The following is a 22,348-nucleotide window of genomic DNA, read 5'->3' as shown; positions in this document are numbered from 1 at the left end:
ATTTTATAATTGTCTTTGACAGTTTTAAGAAAACATTATTGGATGTAATGGTGAAAAAAATGTGAAAAGCAAAAAATTTGTTTAACGTTTAGCAACAGTTCAACATGATACAATACAGCACCAATGTAGAAAGCATGTTTTCTATGTTCATGGCACTTACAGCACCATGTCACTTTAAAAATGCGAGAAACCACATGGCACGTCATGTGATCAAGGTGAAGCCCGAAACGCGCCATGGCGGATAACGCACAAATAAAATAAGTGAAGCACTAAATAAGTGGTGTCCGTTCGGTTTTCTTGGGGGAATCGATAAGAGAAAGGAGTATTTCAGTGTATGTATGTATATATATATATATATATATATATATATCCCTCAAAACCTCCAATCCTGGCGAAATGAGGAAGGCGGCCCACAAGGAACATGGCAGAAAGGTAGTTTATTTCACTTTTCCCGCTCTGCTGTGACGCGTTTCGAGCACAGCCGTGCTCTTGCTCACACAAAGAATTAGCAGCATGTCATTACTTTTAAACTTACACAAAATGCCCGCCCCTAGTGCACAAAGTCACGTGATTCACCTTTGCATAGACATGAAAAACATACTCATGTAACATGCGCTATGCCTCTTGCTGACCAGTACATTTCATATTACATTTTCACAATTGTTTTTATAAATGTGAATGTAAATGTAAACAACGCTTCTAATCAATATGAATGCCTCAATATAACAAAGCTACTCTTATATATTCAGTGCAAAAATTATACATGAAATATATAAATAACATCTATATCCATATACATAGGTAAATATGTGCAAAATATCTTAAAATCCATAAATATAATTTCACTTACTAAAATCATACATATACAGATCTCATATATATATATACACAGTGCTTAACCGCTTGTCTTTTATTCCCTTTGGGTTAAGTGGGTGTTTTATAGCTGAAACTACTGCACTATGTACAATCAATTTAGCTGTTAATTCAAAATCTTGCCGCAACAATTCTTGCTATAACCACCTCTGATTGAGCATGTGTCAAGAAATCATATGATGCACTGCTTAATATTGAAATTCGAGTTTGCTTTGCATTATTAGAAAATTTGTATTGCTGCATAAATGCATATTTACATCGACGCCAATCCTGATCCAGCTAAATGGAGGCCTAAACAAAGTGCTCAAGAATTTAAAGTGCTTGGAGTGCCACACAAAATTTGTCCCATAAAAGTAAAACAACACATATATATTCTATGACACAATTACTGTTAAAATCGCTTGCGGTTTCAGGAGTAATATATTATACAGATAATAATGAGACAATGAAATGCATAGTATGTCAAACAATTGCCAACAACATCTAGAGATCTTTCCAATAACTCTTCACAGCCCTGACCAACACCTATTTGTAAATTCATGCAACTGTCCATAAATACTCATGTTCATAAACAGTGGTGTAAATCTTCGGTGTTATTCAACCCATTCGGATTTTTACTGTCTAACTCAACAATCATGCGAGTTTCCAATTTTTTCAAGTTTCTCCCTATCTCCACCTCTCCGTAATGGTGCTACCGAATTGATTACATAGTACGAGAGGCATTTCAAATTATTGTTGTGTGTTGCTCTGAAATGCCTCGCCACTGGATATGCCGCATCGTTATTTACTATAGCTCTGAGATGCTGCAAAATTCTGACGTGCACCTGCAGCTTCGTGCTACCCACATAGCGTAATCCAGAGGTGCACGTCAGAACATATACAGCAAACTCAGTGCGGCATCCATAACTGCCCTTAATGGCTACACTCATATTCGAGAATGGAGTAGTATAATGGGTTGTATTCACTCAGAATTTGCATGCACTGCAAGATGAGCACTTAAAAAACACTGTTCTAGGCTTTAACCAGGTACCATCAGTTATAATTTCCTCGCTCATCCTCACCAATTGACTTCTCATAGATCTTGCTCGTCTGAAAGTGAACGTCGGTGACTCAGGTAATCTACTCCCAAGTACACAATCGGTGAGCATGAAGGGCCAATTCCTTTTGACGATGGATTTGATTTTTCTTTCTTGTTTACTAAAAGTGGTTATCAATCGGGGACCTTCATCTTCATTTACTACCACCTTGGCCTTAGGGAATAATAGGGATTCTCGTGTTCGCTCACTAGTCTTTCCCAAGGCTTTTGAGAGAGTAGCTTTAGAATAACCTCTATCTCCTAATCTATCCATCATCTCTTTTGCACATTTATCATATTCTTGTGGGGAGCTGCAGATGCGTTTTAATCTCGGCAGTTCTCCCAACAGAATACTCTCAATGAGGTGACGAGGATGGCTACTGCTGGCATGCAAAATGCTATTGCCAGCAGTTTTTTCCTGAACAGGGTTGTCTCCAAATTATTGCCAGTGAATGTAATACGTACGTCCAAAAATTCAACTGTTAATTTACTGATATTGGTCGTAAAATGTAAATTACATGAGTTGATGTTCAGATCATTGACAAACTTGTGCGCACTTGCCAGATCACCATCCCATATCACAAAAACATCATCTATGAAGCGCAGCCAATACTTTACTTTGTGTCTGTTAGGTGTGCTTGCAAAGACCTGTATCTCCCACCAGCCAACGTGCAAGCACGCATAGCTGGGGGAGAAACAGGATCCCATAGCTACACCTCTTTCCTGTTCCCAAATCTCTTTGTTGAAAAGAAAGAAATTGTTATTCAGACACCAGGCAATCAGCTCGCACAGCATCTTATTGTGCCCATAATATTTGCACAATTTTGTACCAAGAAAGTAGTTGACTGCCTGCAGGCCCGCTTCATGTTTGATACTTGTATAGAGCGACTCGATGTCTAATGTAATTAGACACCAGTCACTCTCTCATTTGATGCTACCAAGTTTATTCAAAAAATCTCCCGTATCTCTTACATAACTGGGAAGATTTTTTACGTGGTCTTGGAGGTAAAAATCTATATATCGGGAGATATGTTCCGCCATACTGTTAATCGCGGATATTATGGGTCTGCCTGGAGTTGGTGAGACAATTTTATGCACCTTTGGTATTAAATAAAGGATTGGAATAACTGGATGTTCCACATACAGAACCTTAAATTCTGTTGTAGAAATTAAACCATTTCTTTTACACTCATACAACAATTTTTTTATTTCCTCCTTGGCTTTTTTATATTCCATCCCATTTGATTTTTTGTAACAATGTGCATAACTCAATTGTCTCATGGCTTCTTTCACATAGTCCACTCTTGGCCATAAGACAATATTGCCCCCTTTGTCAGATTTATTAATTATTACCTCCTGATTTTCCGATAGTTTCTTCATCGACTTGGTATATTGGGTCAGATTGTAATTTTTTCTTTCTATGAATATATTGTTTCTGCACAGCATGATTTAGCTTTTTCAAGTCCTCAGTAATGCACTCGTGGAAGATGTCAATAGCGTCTTTTGGCATGTTGGGAGTGAAGATGTTCTTAGGTTTAATATATTTCCTTGTTCTGACACCGATGTTGCCAAATCATACATTGTTAATAAAGTTTTGGCATCAGATGACTGAACTTCCTGAAATGATGGATTACTTGACTGTCCCTTGTTGTGTAGGCTGTCCGAGGTTCCTCCTGATTTAATAGTGAAAAACTTCTTTAATTTCAACTTCCTTATGAAACAGAAGACATCCGCCCTAGTGCTGGCGTAATCAAATGAACTTTCTGGACAGAAATTAAGACCAAGTGCAAGAAGTTGTTCTTCAGCTGTTGTTAACGTGGTTGTCGATAAATTGGTAATTGTTAAATCTATTGTCTTTTTTTTTTTGAACCACTGCTTTTTCTTTGGCTGCTGCTTTTTGTCTTTTTCTTCTTGCGCTCCGCTTGGCATTGCTCCTTTTTTTCTCGTTGGACATTCTTCGTTCTTGGTCGGAGTGTTTTTAACCTGTCCTTGACTAAAAAATCTATTTCCTCGCTTAGATTCAGAACCAAATTACTACCAGAACCCTCATTACAGCTAATTTCAGAACCAGAGGCACTGGACAAAGAAGTGGTATCCCCTTCTGTTTCAGAGCTATGCACTGTTTGCAGTCTATTTTCCATTGTCCCTGTATTAGTCATTCTGTCATTGATTTTTAATTTCTTTGCATGATCGAATTTCAGGAGAATGTATATCTGTCCCAGTTCATAATCTTTTAAATCCCTAGCAAATTTGTGCACTTTGCGAATTTTAATCCTCTCCTCATGTTTTCTTAAGCGTTCACTAATGTCTTTTCTAGTCTTCTCAATTAGATCTTTATGCTGAATATTCTGGCTTGCTACTTCCAATTTCTCATTGATCTTTTTAATCTCGTCCAGTAACGCCAGCCGATCAATTGCTGCATACTTGATAAAAATTTTGACAAGAATCATTGAGGCCTCCAGATTGCTTTTGCCTCAATTCTCGGAGCATAGCAGGATTTGGTGCTTCAAAGCTCAGTGCCAGTAAAATTCTAAGAATATATATATATATATATATATATATATATATATATATATATATATATATATATATATATATATATATATATATATATATATACACACACGCTCACTGATAATTGTAGAAAGCAGACGGCACTCCAAGCTATAGGTGTTGTCAAGAATTTTAATAGCAGACCCCCTGCCCCAGGAAAAGACAAACGCGTTTCGCCGAGAAACGGCTTCCTCAGTGTCAACATATTAAAGTTACCACACCATTATATCTCCTCCTCTCCATTAACATCAAGAGAGGACTAAGCCGACAGTTCATACTGAAAATGGCAGACATCTTGTAATGTGCAAAACTACTGTTCTTCACAATTAAACATGGAGAGTAAATGGTGATAAACAAAGTGCTCGTGCTCAAAAGACAAATAAAAAGAAACTCGCAAAGAAATAAATAAAACGTTGAATACGTGACTTGCGTACAAAAAGAGGAAATCCTCTATAGCTCAGTGCATGCATTTCATGTGTTTATACATGTATAGTATACTCGCAAATTTTGGAAAAGTCGCATTTAAAAAAAGAAACAATAAAGAATTAGTTTCCATCGTGCCATATGATGTGAAAAATTCATGTAGATGTTTAAAACATTAATCATATATTTATAACATTTCCATATCGCGAGTACCCATCAATAAGCTATAAACATGCACCTCAATGTTAACGTTTTTGTCTCTGTTGTTTTATCAATTACAGGCAAGTCACAGTTTATATAGGCCTCCATTGGCGTTTTCTGGTTGCTTTTAAGAGATATAGCCCTGTATGGGCATGCTCCTCCCTGAATTATTCTATTAATATCTTGCTTAGTTCTGCATGACAGAACAAACGGGAGAGTTTCGGCAGAAGATAGGTGTCCAGATTTTATTACAGGTGTGACCCTATGCTTTTAAACAGGTTACTCCCACTGTGTGGTTATTCCAGATGTACCCAAAGCTCTTCGTCATTATTTAAACCGACCGGTTTCATGGTCTGGAGGTCGATGATGTATCTCGACTCCATTGCCCTTAAACTTCTGATCTTGTCACCACCTCTTTCTTGTTTTTCCAACTGGTCTATTAGATAGAAGGAAAGAAGATCTCTGTTACTGTTGTGGTGGGTTTCGAAGTGGCGTGCCACCGGGTAATTTTTGTCTTTATTCGTGATGGCACGCATGTGCTCTAGGATACGTTTTTTCGCTGGATTGATCGTACTTCCAACATATCTCTTTGAGCACGGGCAAACAAGACAATACACCACGAATTCTGAATTACAGTTCAGAAATTTCTTGATGGTTCTTATTGGTCGGGGATCATTGGGTCTACCCTCAAATTTAGTTTTTTTGTGGCTGTGTTTGCACGCCTTGCAATGCATGCACGGGTAGAAACCCTGAATTGGTTTGGATCTCACTGGTTTGGGGGGGTCCCTGTAATGGCTCCCGGTTAGATGGTCGCCCAAAGATTGACAACGCCTATATGTGATCGTTGGTCTAGGTGATATTCTGTCTTTCAGAACAATGTCTGTTTTTAGAATGTGCCAGTTGTTGTTAAAAATCTGGACCACCTCGTTAGATCTCATGTTATAGGTCGTTATCATTCTAGTTATGGGTTTCGTCCTTTCTGCTTCTTTCAGGTTTTTGTTCACCAGTAGATCTTTCCTATTTATCAGATCCACTTTTTCCGAGGCTTCTAGTAGTGATTTCTGTGAGTACCCTCGTTCCATAAATCTGGCGGTCGCTGCTTTTTGTGCTGAAAGGAAATCGCTATGTTCAGAGCAATTCCTCTTCAGACGCAAAAACTCGCCATATGGGATATTCTTTACCATGGATCTGGGGTGGTGACTTGCGGCATGCAGGACGGCGTTACCCGCCGTCGGCTTGCGGTAGAGTTTGGTCTGAATTCTGCCTCCCTCCGCAAACACCTCCAGGTCCAGGTAGTGGACTGTTTTATTGCTGATTTCACTGGTGAACCTCAAATTGAGACTGTTCTCGCCTAACGTTGACACAAACCTCTCAGCCGAGGGCCTGTCCCCCCGCCAGACCACAAACAGATCGTCAATGTATCTGGTCCAAATCATAATATTGTCCAACCAATGTTCGTTGGTCCCCCCCCAGGCCACGTGCCTCTCCCACCAGCCCACGAATAGATTCGCGTAGCTGGGGGCGAAGCACGTACCCATGGCGGTCCCCCTGATTTGGCGATACATTGTGCCTGAAAAAAGAAAGATGTTATTAAAAAGACAAAATTCAGTCATCCTTAGCAGCATGCGATTGTGTTGATGGAAATGCATGCTTTTCTTTTTTAGGAACCATTCAATAGCTTGAAGTCCATCTTGATGGTCGATGCATGTATACAGATTCGCTACATCCAGAGTAATGAGAAGCATGTCATCCTCCCATTGTATATTCTCAATAATCCTAAGGAAGTCCTGAGTGTCTCTGACAAAAGATGGGAGGTCCTTGACAAAGGGTGATAGGTAATTGTCAATAAATCTTGAGGTTGCTTCTAGAAGACTTCCTATGGATGAGACAAAAAAAAAAAAAAAAAAAAAAAAAAAAAAAAATATATATATATATATATATATATATTTTCATTCATTCCAACCAACCACTTCCGACTTCGCCATCAAAATGTTTATGGCACTTACAGCACCATGTCACTTGAAAAATGAGAGAAACCACATTGGACGTCATGTGATCAAGGGCTCGGTGAAGCCTGAAACGCGTCATGGTGGCTAACGCACAAATAAAATAAGTGAAAGCACTAAATAAGTGATGTCTGTTCCGTCAGGCCTGCAGCATTTAGTACTTCTTGGAAGGGAGTGTTACCTCCTCCAAATGGGTAACCATATTCCATCCATCCATCCTTAGATTGCTTTTTAGCAGTAGTTCAGTATTAAAACTCTGATTTTCTGATCATTCTATCAAAGTCAATCTCTTGGTGGTAGTTTGTATTCCTCGGGTATTTGGCTTAATACTTCACATATTGCTATACGTGTTATTCTGTACATGGTGGTTTGTGAGTCTGTAAATGATGACTGTCAATTGCCTGAACTCGGTTGGTTTGCAATGAATTATAGCAAAATATCTTCCTTTGTTTGAAATTGGAATTGTGTCCTTCATGGTGGTCTTTCTTTTCCCAAGGATGTAGGAGTATTTTTGAGTCTGTAATCTGTGACCCTCTACTTGTTCCAGAGGTGTAGCAATAGAGAGACCATTTTCCCTGATAGTATTTTCTTTGGTCTTGAACATCATTCTGTCAAAACAAGTCTGCCTATGCATCCTTATTGTCCATTTTGGTAGAAATATCAGTGGGCAGCAGTTATGCATGATCCCACCCCCTTGCTTCACACTAATCTCCAGTGACATCTGCCCGAACCCTTGGGAAGGTCAGTAAATGGGCCTGTCTGTAAATGGTAAAAGAAAAGGGGTCTCATTTTCTCAGCCTTTTGTATAATTCCTTGATAAGTTGCCTTATAGGTAACTTTAAGTAACTTTTAATGTGTCATTAAAGTGTGGGGTGATGTGTGAGTTAGTAGCGAGATTTAAAACTAAGGGATATGGAATGGCCAGTTTAATGCTCAGATTCCACTGATGGGATTAAAAAAACAAGCATTTGCAATGCAATAGGTCTCTCATTTACTCGAGTTTAAGCTATTGGCTTTGTAAATGACACTGCCTTTGATTTATGTTTTAAAAACGAAAACAAAAATAAAAGGTATTGTTATTTGTAATGTCAGTAGCTCAAACTTGCGTTAATGCGAGACCTATTGCATTGCAAATGCTTGTTAGATTAGTGAGTAGAAACGCTCCCTTTAGGCCCCCACAGCAAATTAATAAAATTAACGAGCACAGTCGCTAACGTGAAAGTGGACTGCACTGCAAAAAAAAAAAATGGTGCTATCCGATTTATGAAGGAGACCGTGTAACGCCACAAGTAAAAGATCCAGTCCTCATGGGAGGTAACAAATGGCGACAGGGCGGTAACAAGGAGGGACTAACCAGCCTCATTATCAATCGGAAACCAGCATTTACCAAGGACAATGACACCAGCCAATCAAAAATATGGGCAGAGAGAAGGCGAGGCTTCCACAGCATACTAGACTACTGCATGCCTCGCGGAGCATGCGCACTGGTGCTAGGCTCAACCTAAAAATGCCTTTTACTTTGTTCAGTCCTGGTACATAAGAGATATGTATACACTGTAAAAATGGCAGGTGTGTCGCTCTGTCCCAGTATTTAAATGCCACTTTGTTGTTTTATTTGTTTTAGTGCACTTTAGCCCTACTCATCACAATGCAGGGTGTCTGAGCGCTTTACATCACACATACAGATTATATATTGTCAATAAGTCAAATGTGTGAACAGCAATATAAAGGACGTGTTACATGAGACAGTGAGGTTTACAAGGTGTAAGAGCCACCTGTCCTCCATACCTAATTTTAAGATATGAGAAGGATTGCATTTTATGAACTGAAAGTAACAAAAGGATCTCTTTCTTAAAAGTAGTAATCCACTTGCCCAGTCACATAAAATAAAAATCTGTCATTTGCAGGTTACAAAACATGCTTTTCAGGAGACAGATGAACCCTCTTTGCTACTATGATTCAAAGCTGGAACCAGGAAAACAGAGATTTCCAACAAATACGTCATCCTCCAGAGTTGTTATCTTCTCCTTCTCCTTCTCCTTCTCCAGAACATATTTACTGCCACATTTCTCCTTGTTGCCAATTTCATTGTGGCAGGGTTAAAAAAAACGTTTTAGTCAATATTTTGACACAACAAATCTCATTTGTTAAATATTGTATTGCGCTCAAATGTATTCATAACAGAACTGCTAAACATATGTGAGATCTTAAGATCGGTTGTCACTTCTTCTGAGGTCATGAGTTGCGAGGTCACTTCTTGTGATGGCACATGCGAAGTCACATGTCGTGATGTCACTTTGTGTTGTCACACGAGATAATGTCACTTCCTGTGATGTCACGCACATTGATGTCACACCCATTCTGCCTAACTTAGTGAGTTCCCATACTTCTTTTTTTAGGACCTGAACCCTGACCCCAAGGATGGAGAAAACGCCACAAACTTGATGCTCTTGGCCCTCAGTGCGCTCATGAAAGAGCGCTACAGTGAGCATTTGAACCAGAGCCACTAGAAATAAGTGATTGTGTGGCTGTGGCTTTTTATGCATAAGTGTAGATTTGCTGCCTAATCCATCATCTGCCTCATAATCTGCAGATTTGAACTAGGGGTGGGCGTAGTTGCTGATCGTGAACAAGGAAAAAGCCTGCGAGGATGTCATTTTGCTTGCTCGCAGTCTCCAACTTGACGTTGAGGACCGCGAGCAAGCAAATAATGACCGCTGCACTACGCTACCCATGTTTGCATTGTGCTACTTGCAGTTCGCGAAGTTGCGCAAACTTCGCGAGCGTAGTGCTTTGCCCAGGGTTAATTTTAACCCCAAAAATGGTTTCTAGCGCAAATGGTTCAAAAGTTACCAAAAACGCAGCAACACGTGTTGCAGGGCAGTGGAGGGCCTCTTGCAAAGGTTGACTCATTGCCTTTCTGTAGCTTATTACTGTATGTGGGTGTTAAACTGGTACTAATGAGGCGCAATCAATGCCTAGACAGTGTTAAGTTAAAAAGTTACAAAATAATGAAGTAACACTGCCACATAAGTGCAGCAAAATTTGCCTTTACTTGGCACATAATTTGCTCAACCATGATGCATGATTTGACCCTCCCCTGCTGCATAATTTCAAAAGCCCTGATTTTACCCCATAAAGGTCAGTTGGTATCCTGACAACTGGAGGAGTTTGCTTTTAAACGCTCCAAGTTTCACAGTACCTCAATCCTACTTTTAAAATGTCAAGCACCACATTTGAATGCAGTCTGGGAAGAACTGTTATTAGAGGCTCTGGCTTAGTATTCGGGGTGGGCGCAGCTCTCGAAGTTTGACACAGTACTGGATCACACTTACGTTAACCCACCCTATGTGAGTGCCAAAGAGTATATAATAAACTTAACCAGTTTCCCTTATACAACTTCCCATTTTGCTCTTGTGACACATAATAGTTAATTATCATCACTGGTGTGTGTTACCATAATACAGGAGGTTTGAGGTGGAAAAACTAAGAACAATCTTTGTAAAAAATCTAGATTAAAAAAAAGATATATCGACATTTCCAAAAGCGCCAGGCTATCCTAAAAGAAACACAAACTTCTACGGGTCAGAAAACACCCCAGCCTACAAGGGAATAAAATAACGAGCCCCCAGGGGGGCGACAAGTGTCACAAATCCACCAGAGGGATCACAACTATAGGCAAATGAAAAAGGCAGATTAACGTGAAACAGCGCTAGTGTCAGTAGCATGGATAGTGTCATGATTCCTTGCCAAAGGAAGGAAATGCTGTTCGAGTTATAAAATACAACTATCGGGGGTGAGCGGGCCCTTAGGCCTCTGGATCGTGGTGCCACTGCACCTGCTTCACCCTTGGTAAGTTAAGGTTGACTTGCACAGTTAGACACAGCACCACAGTGCTGTACACACGCACTGTCCGTGGGTGCACAGTGTACTGGCTGCCGTACATGGAGCAGCTATTTTTGGAGCCTCACTTTGCTCCTGCAGCGGTCCCTGCTGTGTCTAATGTCTGTCTCGGGCTCCGCAGCACTCACCGTGTCTTGCCAGCAGCCTCACTCCTGGTCCGCGAGCCCCAGGCCTCTCTTTTCTCCCGCTCGCTGCCTGGTCTCCGTGCCCTCACTCCTGCTCCCAGTAAGTGGCTGTTTGCACACAGGAAGCAGCTTGCTGCCGTCACCCCTGTATCCAGGACAGTGACGGAGGCTCCTCGGAGCTCTGACAGGCCACCCCCCCCCCTCTCCCGGACAATGTAAAAGTTATCTGTCTCACAGATCTCAGCAGCGAGTCTGATGCCCTGTCCGGCAGGGAGGGGTCAGTTTAACAGCCACAATACCAGCCCTACCACCCTCTGGACAGGGAAGGACCCACACTCTGCCTTCTGTGGGTCTCCGAGCAATCAATGGATCTGCACAGGACAACTGTGGTCCTTCCTGCCAAGGAGGTGACAAATTGGTTCACTGTGAAAGGGGCCAATGATTGGATGAGCAGAAGTGACCTCTATTGATTTTCTAACACTGTACATATCTGTGTAATAATTGGAATCCTAGACCAGTGGTCGAAGTGCATAAAAAAAAAATAAACACACGCCGCCTTTTCCAAAGCCCCTAATAGAAAAAAAGTGCTTACAGACTAAAATGAAGGAGACCGTGTCACACCGCAAGTAAAAGATCCAATCCTGATGGGCGGCCACAAAAGGAGACGGGGCGGTAACAAGGAGGGACTAAGAAGCCTCATTATCAATCGGAAGCCAGCATTTACCATGGACGATGACGACAGCCAATAAAAAGATGGGCGGGGCTTCCACTCCACTTCTAAAACATACCCTAATACAATATGCCTCGCAAAGCAGCAGTGCATGCGCTGCAATGCTAGCTCGACCTAAAAAAGTAATCCAACCCTTTGTACACAACTGCTACGCTCCATAGGTCAGAGCATAGGTTGGCACACAGCTGCTAAATGGCTCGTATGTATCGACTGCAAGCGACCTACCCTCCTCCATGGCCTGGATCGAGCAAGGGTTGTATGACATTTTACATAAAGTAGGTAATTGCCGCATTAGAACACATGGTATAGGTGTGGGGTAGGTTCACCACCTGTTAGTCTGGTCTTGAAGAAGCGTTGTGGATCTAGTGCAGACCATAGTGCGCGAAACATGTTGACCCATTACAACACTTAGAACAGCTACTTGGGTACATTATATCCCTTGAGTAGCCACTACCCTTTTTGTTTATTTTAAATCCTATCAGGGTAATCCGAGCCTTAAAATGGCCATTCAGTATCCCTTAGATAGTTTCAAATCTCACTACTTTCTCACACATCATCACCCCCTACTTTTACAACACCCTCCTTCTCGAATCTTTCATCAGACGGCATAACAACAACTAAAGATCTCTGCCAAAGTCACTCTTCGGGGGACCCGGGGTGCATTGCAGCGTCTGCCCCACAAGGAGCAAACATCCGATGTTGAATCATAACATCCCTAAGGGTGTGTGAGGGCAACCTGAAATGGCCCTTAAGGTTCCCTCTCGTTTCGTCCTTAACCTAGTTATTTCCTTTTTTAATTTTCTATAAGAACAATACTTTCCGAAAATCACTATCCACATATGTGAAATACTAAATTGTTTCCTATGCCTTTGCTACTGTTGTAATTGAGCCAATTTATACTGAACTGAATATTTGCATATGTTGGAGTTCTCGCGCAGTATCAATATGAATATACCACATCTCCTGCCTTTCCTATCTATAGCTTTGATCTAGCATTTTGCCTCCCTCTCAAAACTAAATAATGTGCTACTGGACAGTTTTAGAGAGAAAAAACCTAAGTAAGCATAACTTTCCACTCCAAAAAGGTGATCTCCTCAAATATTATTACACGGCCAATGCTAATGGTGCCCATATGTTGCTCTTTTTAGACGGAATAGAATCCGTTTCTGCCAGAAAATTTCTCGACATTTTAAGCATCTCCTCATAGGACTCTAATCATTTATTTAAAATGTTTTGCTGTGAGTACACTGCAAATACCTCCTATATTATTCCACTCTGATAACATAATTCCTTCACTCTTCTCTTGTGCACTCAACTCTGTCACTCATTCATCCAGTCACAGACTGTCATGATACACACTTATGCTAAATAAAGCCAGAAACCCACTGGGTCTAGTGTGCTGGTTTCTCTTCTGCTTAGCAGTATCAACAAAAAGACAAATAACACTTGCAGATGGTGGCAGAAACATACAAGATACTACTGAATTCAGTAACGAAGTTGGATTTAGAATGATATGTAGCTTACATGGCAACATTTTAGAAAAAAAAGTGGGAGATTTATAAAAAAATAATAATTTGGGAGAATGTATTTCTCCCATTGCCTTCTATTGAAGGAGAGGCAATTTTAAGCGGGCGACGGCCAAAATAAGCCATTTTTGGCTTAAAAACTAGGGAGTCTTCCACCTGAAGCAGGTCTATTGGCAGGCACTTATCTACAAGACCAACAGTAAGATATGTACACAAGATATCTAAAATGTAGGTCATGAAAATATTAAGAAGGAAATGGTACAGTCTGTGATGCGGATGATTAAGGCAGGGTGACGGCAGGGTAACCCTGGGAATCCATTTTGTTGGATTTAATGCCCTCCCACACCCTTTCAGGTGTCATGCTTCATCATTTGGGCCTGCTCCTCGTTGGGTCGGCGGTGCAATACCCAACGGTCAACACCTCATAGAGGGGCTCTTTGGCGGAGATCTTTTTCCAACAGCCGTATGGATGAAGTGCGGGTATGGGGCCAGAAATAGAGGGTAGACGTGGGGTAGTGAGTTAAAATAAAGCTAGTGGTACCGGGAATTATTTATTCAGAAGGGCCACTGCTTTAGTTAAAAACGATTTTCTAGAGGAGAGTGATGGAAAATAATGTTTCCAGCTATCATCTAGAATTTGTTATAGTCCGGTCAACATACGGCTGTTGGAAAAAGATCTCCGCCAAAGAGCCCCTCTATGAGGTGTTGCCTGTTGGGTATTGCACCGCCGACCCAACCAGGAGCAGGCCCAAATGATGAAGCATGACACCTGAAAGGGTGTGTGAGGGCATTAAATCCAACAAAATGGATTCCCAGGGTTACCCTGCCGTCACCCTGCCTTAATCATCCGCATCACAGACTGTACCATTCCCTCCTCCTCCTCTAGGAACAGCATGGCAATCTTTGTGAAGACGTATCCTTTGGGCACGTCGTGACTGGACCTTCTACTCTTTAAAAGTAGCAATAGCCCAATACTCCTCCTCTTTGATACTAAAAAACATGAAAATATTAAATCATGTCTTTTTCTTAAGTGTTCCTCTGCGTAGCTGATGGTTTGATTAAAAAAAATGATTGATTTTAGTTTGTGTGCGAAGGAAAAAAGATGTAAATATGTCCACTCATGTGCACAGAGTTTATTGTCGAAGAATGATTGGGGACATGGTGAGCTTTTTTGCTAAAAACATTAAACATGTTAGAAGTTTAAGGGATCAAAACTAATGTGTGCCATCCCCAAATACTGATTGTTTTTCAGTTCATGACTATAGCTTGAACTTTTATTTTGTTGTCTATTGCAAATAGTCTTGTTTCACACTTTTTTTCACAAGTTTGGTACATGTATTTCACTGTACAAAAGCCACAGCCATTTGCTTAGACTGTGCTTGCTTTGGAATGCTCCAGTCACACGAAGGAGGGTACCAAAGTAGCCTTCCCCTTATTTGTCTCTGTCTTGAACAGTGTCAGATGATTTCCCAAAATTGTAATGCAGCTGTGTTGGTTCATATATTTATTTACGTAAGTAGTTGTTAAGCAAGAAACAGACCAGCTCAGACCTTAATGCAATTTGTTATGGTTAGAACTATGTTGATACAATAGAACACAATACTTGAGTGTGCACATGCACGAGTTTAGTCTTTTCTAGTAAAAGCAAAGCAATATCTTTTATATCCAGGTATAAAGTACACCATTATTTATTTATTGAAATAGTCCCGTTTCTCATGTTTGCATATCTAGAAGCACTAGCTTTAACACATTTTCACTATTCCACTTGACCATCACCTTAATGTTATTTATATATGTTATGCTTTAAGTGGCATGTTCACTCTTTTTCTGTGTGTACTAATGTGTTGTTTTCTTTTTAGTGACCTACGTTTTCGTAAAATCTGTTCATCAAGCTCTTATTTCAAAACCAGTACTTTTCATTAAAGAACTACACTTTGCCTAGTTGGACAAATTCATTATTTGTTTTTTGCAAAATGGCGACTTACAAGCCAGTAGTAATACAGTCTCTTCCCAAACTTGGTGAAAAAGTGACACAAGATTCACTGTATTGGAAGAATTACAAGGTGAGGATCCAAAAGTTTATTGTTATTCAATGGCTCCATTCGAACAATGTATGTTTTGTTTTTGTCTGCTGCAGACTCTTTCATATTTTTAATGGGTGCACATCACTTGTGCGTCTCCAGTCTCTTTCTTTTCTTACCTCTGTGATGTGACAGATTCGAGATTCCCTTTGAAAAGCAATACTTAGATCAGGGATTTGTGTTACCAGGGACACTGTCATCTTAAGATGAAGAAGTGCTCCAGAGTTTCAGCACAGTGCGTTGTTCGTTATAATATGTGAATTAGACACAAAGATCAGATCAAAGTGGTGTCATGTGTGCATAAGGAAATCTACATAACTATTACTATGTTCTCTACACTTTGAATACTCGGAGAATGATTCATACTTAGAGACATTGGATGTATTTGCCCGAAGACCCTCATTGCTGACCTTGCCTCGTCGTAGTAATAGTATGGTAATACCACTGTCCTACAGAAGGGAAACCTTACTTGACTATTGTACACTCTCAACCTGCATGGCAGTGAACAACATCTTCTGAAATGAGAGAGGAAGCCATAGAAACCAGAATGTTATGAACATACCACATGAGGGATAAATGTAGTCAGCAGTGACTGTATTGAATTCATGACATAAAATTTTTTACCACCATTCTTATACATATGCACTCTTGTAAATGCAGATAACTGCAAAGCAGGTCTCAGTTCTATAGAAACATGGTTATCGTCAAATGTGAATCTAACTTACATGCACTGTCCATAACTTGGTCTGAAACTAAAGTGTTCCCTGTGTGGCACAGTTTAAGCATTTTAACTTTAACGGTGGCCCATATTGAACCTTTAATTTCTGACCACATGTTCCTTAGTTTTCATTGTGTCTCCCCCCCCATCCTGCTATGTCATTGGAAGAATGCATTGTTTCAAGAAAACACCCATGCTGGATATCTGGGATTGCAAGGCAACCACTTTCCATATAAACCCTAGGTGCAAAGATAGAAGATGCCTGCTGCCTTGTTTTTCTTTCTTACGCTTCCTAGTCTTCAGTCTGTTGGTGGTCTGACTGTAAGTATGACAACAGCTACCAGAGATGGTGAGCTTGTCAGCAAGATAGGCGGGGTGCTGGTCATGATGGTTTTGTAAATGATGCAGCTGGCTTTGAAGATGGTGCATACTGGGAAATGTAGCCAATGTAGGTCCATGCGGATGGAGGTGATGTGACCATATTTCTTCCAGCCCAGTATGAGGCATGCTCCAGTGTGTAGGATACCCTAAATATTTTAATGCGATGGTTCTCCTGGCAGGAATAAAAGACCAAAATATGGTTGGGGCTACAATAGGGTTGTATATACTATGTTTTTGTTAACTCTGCCATTGTTTACTTTTTTAGACTCCTGTTCAAATAAAAGAATTTGGCGCAGTGACCAAAGTAGATTTTTCACCAGTTGCTCCATACAACTATGCTGTGACCGCTTCAACCAGAGTAAGTTGAAAAGGTGATGTTATTTCGATTGGGTTTCTTCTATACAATAATCTAACACTGCTTTTCTTGGTGCAGGTTCATATCTATGGCCGATATTCTCAGGAGCCGATCAAAACATTCTCCCGCTTTAAAGACACTGCATATTGTGGCACATACAGGTGTGATGGCCAGCTGCTTGTGGCTGGTAGCGAAGATGGAGTGGTTCGGCTCTTTGACATGAATGGAAAAGCAGCACTAAGACAATTTGACGGGCATACAAAGTAAGAAAGTCTTGGGCTGTTGAGCCTTTCCTTGTTACTTTATTCTTGTTTTTCAATTACAGATGTGCTGTGCCTGAAGTTGATCTGTTTTTGTTAGCCATTCACTATTGCATTAATTGTCCATTATATCTGATAGAGATCTCTAGCCGCATATTCCTTACCTTTGAATTTCCCAGGTCTCAGACTGGATCTGGAAGATTTTTCTTTGAGCAAACACCGCGCGCGTCGGTAGGTGGCATCAGTCGACTCCACTTGACATCGTCGTGACATCCGCGTAACTTATATAGGACCACCTCGCGTGCTGACATCAGTTCTTCTCTTTCCGCCACAGCCAGCCAAGATCCATGAAGGCTTTTTTCGATGTTTTGTTGACCCCCTTTTTTGGTGTGTAGGTTTTTTCTTATGTTAAAGAAGACTAATGGTTTCAAGCCGTGCGGCGCCTGTCACCCCACCATGTTGGTGATGGACCCACACCTGGTTTGTTTCTGGTGCCTGGAGTGCGACCACGACTCGAAGTCATGCCCCGAGTGCCAGACTATGGCTCTGAAAGCTGTAAGGAAGCAGTCCCTAAAGGTGATTGCAGCCCAGCGCTCGGCACTGATTCGTTCTCCCCAGAGGTCTCATTCACGATCCCGGTTGAAAGGAAGGTCCGGGCAACGCTCCTGGAGTCACAAGTCTTAGTCCACCCACTCAAAGTCATCGACTCGGTCAGGTGAGAAGCAAATGGAACAGAAGAAGTTAAAACGTGCTACGACCTCTCCCCATCCGTCGTCCGATGGGATGAAGAAGTCTTGGCACTCTAGGCCTCGTTCTTTAGAACTTGCGCCTGGGTCAGCTCCATGCTTCCCAGCCTTCCCGGGAGCTGGAGCAGCAACCTCCGCCCAGCTTAAGGAATCTTATGATGCCAAGTGGCTCATGTTTGAGCGGCCTGACCCTACTGGGGTGCCTTTGGGCCCCGGAGGCTCAGAGGGGATTCCAGTGGGTCCGGCGCCGATGGCCCAGCCCCCATGGATCCGGGTCGACGCAAGTCTCACCACTGCTGCCTTACCCAATGGCTGTCCCGACGCAGAGCCTCCCGACAGTGCCATGCCCTTTCTTATCCTGGACGACCTGGAGGCAGATTGGTGCCTTCTGTCAATATAACCCTTAGGTTCTAGGTCGCTTCCTCAGTCCTGTTCTGAAGGGCAAACAACGGAGAAAGATTGGGAGGGGGGGTATTGCTGGACTTTTTACAAGAACAGCCTTATCAAGAAATGGGCTGCTGTGAGGAATTGGGTGAGTCTAGTGCAGTGGTTCCCAAACTTTTTTGACCCGTGGCTCCCTTGACCTAATTGGCAGTTGGCCGTGGCTCCCCACCATTTTTTTACCGGCGCACCCGGGTGCCACGACGCACACTTTGGGAACCACCGCTTTAGGCAATAGGAATACAACAAAGTGTATGGGCCTATGGGAGGCCCCAGCTGATTATAGGGGATGAAAAGAGGCGCACTCCACTTATACGGTTTAAAAAAAAAAAAAAATCTTGTCAAAACTAGTGTGACAAGGGTGCTACAAACTATGGTCGTGCGTTGGCTACACACTCAGTGAAAACAATAATGTTACAGGATACACCCTGCATATAGTGTTCACTGTTCCTGCTGAACAATATGTTTTCAGTCTTAACTTTCTTATTATCTAAACAGGTTTTAACCACCATGATTCATGAATGAATTTTTTTTTATATAGTGATATTAGCAAGTAATCAATCACAAATAAATCTTTGTGTGCTCCATCATATTTACAATGCTAACATTGTCCATCTGTGGACTTGAATCATACTATCCAACAATTTTTTTTTTTTAATACAACTAAATACTTCTCATATCAAATACATGATTAATAATAACGTTAGCTGGATCCATCTACGTGTCTAAGTGGACGCCATAGAAATGCATATTATACCGATGGAAGCACATCAATAATTCAGGCAGTGTATCTCGGATTCTAGCTCCCCAGCTCTGTTGAAGCGTAAATTACAGGCGAACTAACTGCTTGAGTCACGGGATAGCTATAAAATTGACTCCTATACTTGTGGGCCAGACCGCACGTTGTAAATACTACAGGTAATATTCTGTTTCATTGTGTTGTCACGTTTTTGTCTTGTGGCCCCGAAACAGAGCATGACCGGACAGGACTGTATTGTAGACAACTGTCTTGTTGTGACTGACCCCATGGCCTGTTATGTTGACCGTATTTCCCTGCACTGGAGATGTTTTGTGTTTATGAGTAAAATAACTTCCATAAAGGTGCAGGCTTCCCAAGTAGAGGCCTTTATTATCTACATGATCACTATGCCTAGTAATAGTCGATAGTTTAATGCCATCAGCCATCACAAACTGCTTTCAACCCAATATCAGTGCTCTTTCTGGCATGGGACTCTTTCATTTTAGAGCTCCCTTTGGCAGTGTAGTTTCCTCCTGTCTCATATGCTTTTGCATTCCGACCATAGCTTTCGTAGGGTGAAACAAATGTGCTATTTATTCTAGCAATAAGAACGTTATTGAACATTATTGTTAGTAGTTATTCATGAGCTCCTTGCTGCCAAAGTGTTTTGGCCCTAAAGAACTCATCACAGAAACACTTTGACTAAACAGCTATAATGAAAGGTTTTCAGTTTTTTCCTGAAGGTGAACAGCAATGGCTGGGCGCATAGTTGAAAATTAAGGGAATGCCAGAGTCTGAGTACTGCTATAGAAAAAGCCCTGGCCTTCCTTCACACATTTGAGTTGAAAAGGTACAAAAAATCGACTGGATGATCGTGTTTCATACATTAGAATACCATGTGAGTTATGCTCTGGAAAAGGAGGGGAACCTACTTATGGAACGCATATCAGAGCACCTTAACCAGTGCTGGAAATGGAGAAAGAAGTTACTCGGGGAACCCAAGTGGCTCACATAGGTGAGCCACGCTCCTCCTGGAGCGTTGCTGGGTGCTTCACAGGGTTGTTGGCCTCCTGGATTTCGCCTCGGGCTGATGAGCGCAGTTCTTAATTGAGCCTTTGAAATGCAGAGGGCGAGGGCTGGGATCACGTTACCTGGCAGCACAAAGGAGGGGGAGGCCCACATCCTGAGGGGCGGCGCGGCGCACCTGGCTTCTCATCACGGCGCACCAGGGTGCCGCGGCGCACACTTTGGGAACCACAGGTCTATTGGATACCTTTCCAGATTCTGGCATTTCTCCCCTTAATGTGGCTGTGGCTACAGAGGAAAGAGCATCATGTACTATGGTAGTGCGAAGGGCAGCTGTGGAAAAGTGCCGCTTTGCATAGCGAGCACCCCACTTTTTGCCTGGTTTTGATGTGGTTTCAAATGTGCACAAGGTTCCTGCCAATCGGGTCCTCTACAATCAGATGCTGATGGATTTAACCAGATTCTGCCTGTTTAACAACATTTTTACCTTTTCAGGACAGTTGTATCGCCAAAGACAGGGTACCGCGATGGGCACGTGCTTCGCCCTCAGCTACGCAAATTTATTCGTGGGCTGGTGGGAGAAGCACGTGGCCTGGGCGGGTGATAATGAACAATGGATGGAGAACATTGCCCTATGGGCGCGTTACATTGATGATTTATTCATTGTATGGCGTGGTACGAGGAGTGGAGCTGAAAGATACATAGAACTGCTTAATGTAAATTATTTCAATCTAAAGTTTACAGGCTGTATAAGCACAAAGGAAGTAGTGTATCTAGATCTAAGGGTATACATAGAAAATGAGAAAATTGAAACATCTTTGCACCGTAAGATCACTGTGGGAACTACGATCCTACACGCAGACATCCGAAAAGATTAGTTAAAAACATTCCAGTAGGAGAATTCCTGAGAATGAAACGTAACTGTTCTACACCCTCAGAATGATCTAAAGCCTTAGCCCAGTCCAAGGAGAGATTCAGAAAAAGAGGATATTGTAAAGGGTTCCTAGAGAAAGCAGAACAAAGATGTAACGAAACTACAAGGGGGAGTCTACTGAAAGACAAAATCATAACCGAAGATAACAATGTGAGGTTAATCAGTAACTATACAGACAAATCCCCAGAGGTCTTCCAAATTCTAAGAAGAAATTGGAAAGTGCTAAAAGCTGATAGTGTAGTGGGAAAGATATTGCCAATGAATCCCATGATCACTTATAGCAGAGGAAATTCCCTGAAAGATCAACTAGTTGATAGCCATTATAATCCCAAGAGTAGAAATACAAAAGTGGTAACAGGATTTTTTCCTTGTATGAAGTGCAAGGCATGTCAATATAGCAGCAAAATCAAGACCTACGCAGTACCTGGGATGCAGAAAAGAAACACTATCAAGAAGTTGCTTAACTGCAATTCAGAGTACACAGTTTACTGTCTAACTTGTCCATGTGGGAAACGGTACGTGGGAAGTACCATCAAACCTGCCAAATTGAGAGTCTTAGAATATCAAAGGGCCATCACAAATAAGGACCAAGTCTATCCGGTGGCTCGCCACTTTGAGAAAGAGCATGGCAGTAACTGTAATCTCCGCACCTTCTTTTGCTTGGACCAACTTGTAAAATCAGAAAGAGGAGGGGACCATATAAAAAAACATCGGACATTAGAGTCCAAATATATCATTAAATTACAAACAAAGGCTCCCCTAGGTCTGAACAATGAGGAAGAAATGTGGGTTCATGTAGGCCGCTAAATATGAATGCTAATGGTTTCTTGATAAATGTGTCTGAATTAATCGTTTTTTTCAAAAGATTTGGAGTATTGCCAGGAATCCCAGGAATTGCATAATTTGTGATGTGTGAAGATTATTTCTGCGTATTATGCTGTGCTCACAGCCCATTCAGGGCTTAACAATTTGAATGATGGAAAATTGGCATGCAAGCGACATAAACATAGTGATCATACACTATAGGAGCAGTGTGCTTAAGTCGATAGAGATAGTATCTACAACAAATAAGATATTTTGGAATATGTCTTCCAGGAGAAGTATGAATTTAATTTGCAAAGAAGGAAATTGTATTACAAATTATAACTATTTGTATCCACTTAGAATGGCCGCCGCAAATGAGAGGTTTTAGTCCATTTTCCATCTCCATTCCATGTTTTCACTTGTAAATAGTGCACGAACCTTTCTATGT

At 41.4% G+C, this 22,348-nt stretch overlaps 1 protein-coding gene across 1 annotated transcript in view; it reads left to right on the top strand.

Moving 5' to 3' along the window:
• Positions 1 to 22,348, top strand: part of UTP15 (UTP15 small subunit processome component) — a 234,365-nt gene that overhangs the window by 5,452 nt on the left and 206,565 nt on the right. The window contains exons 2-4 of the mRNA XM_078675269.1: positions 15,275 to 15,478; positions 16,861 to 16,953; positions 17,029 to 17,213. Of these exons, the coding sequence (XP_078531395.1) occupies positions 15,389 to 15,478; positions 16,861 to 16,953; positions 17,029 to 17,213 (368 nt within the window). The 5' untranslated portion in view covers positions 15,275 to 15,388. The remainder of the gene's footprint in view (positions 1 to 15,274; positions 15,479 to 16,860; positions 16,954 to 17,028; positions 17,214 to 22,348) is intronic.

The sequence above is a fragment of the Lissotriton helveticus genome, chromosome 2_1 (assembly GCF_964261635.1).
Source record: "Lissotriton helveticus chromosome 2_1, aLisHel1.1, whole genome shotgun sequence".
NCBI classification, from domain to species: Eukaryota; Metazoa; Chordata; class Amphibia; order Caudata; family Salamandridae; genus Lissotriton; species Lissotriton helveticus.
Note: the sequence above shows the minus strand (reverse complement) of the source record. Positions and strands in the feature narration are given on the sequence as shown.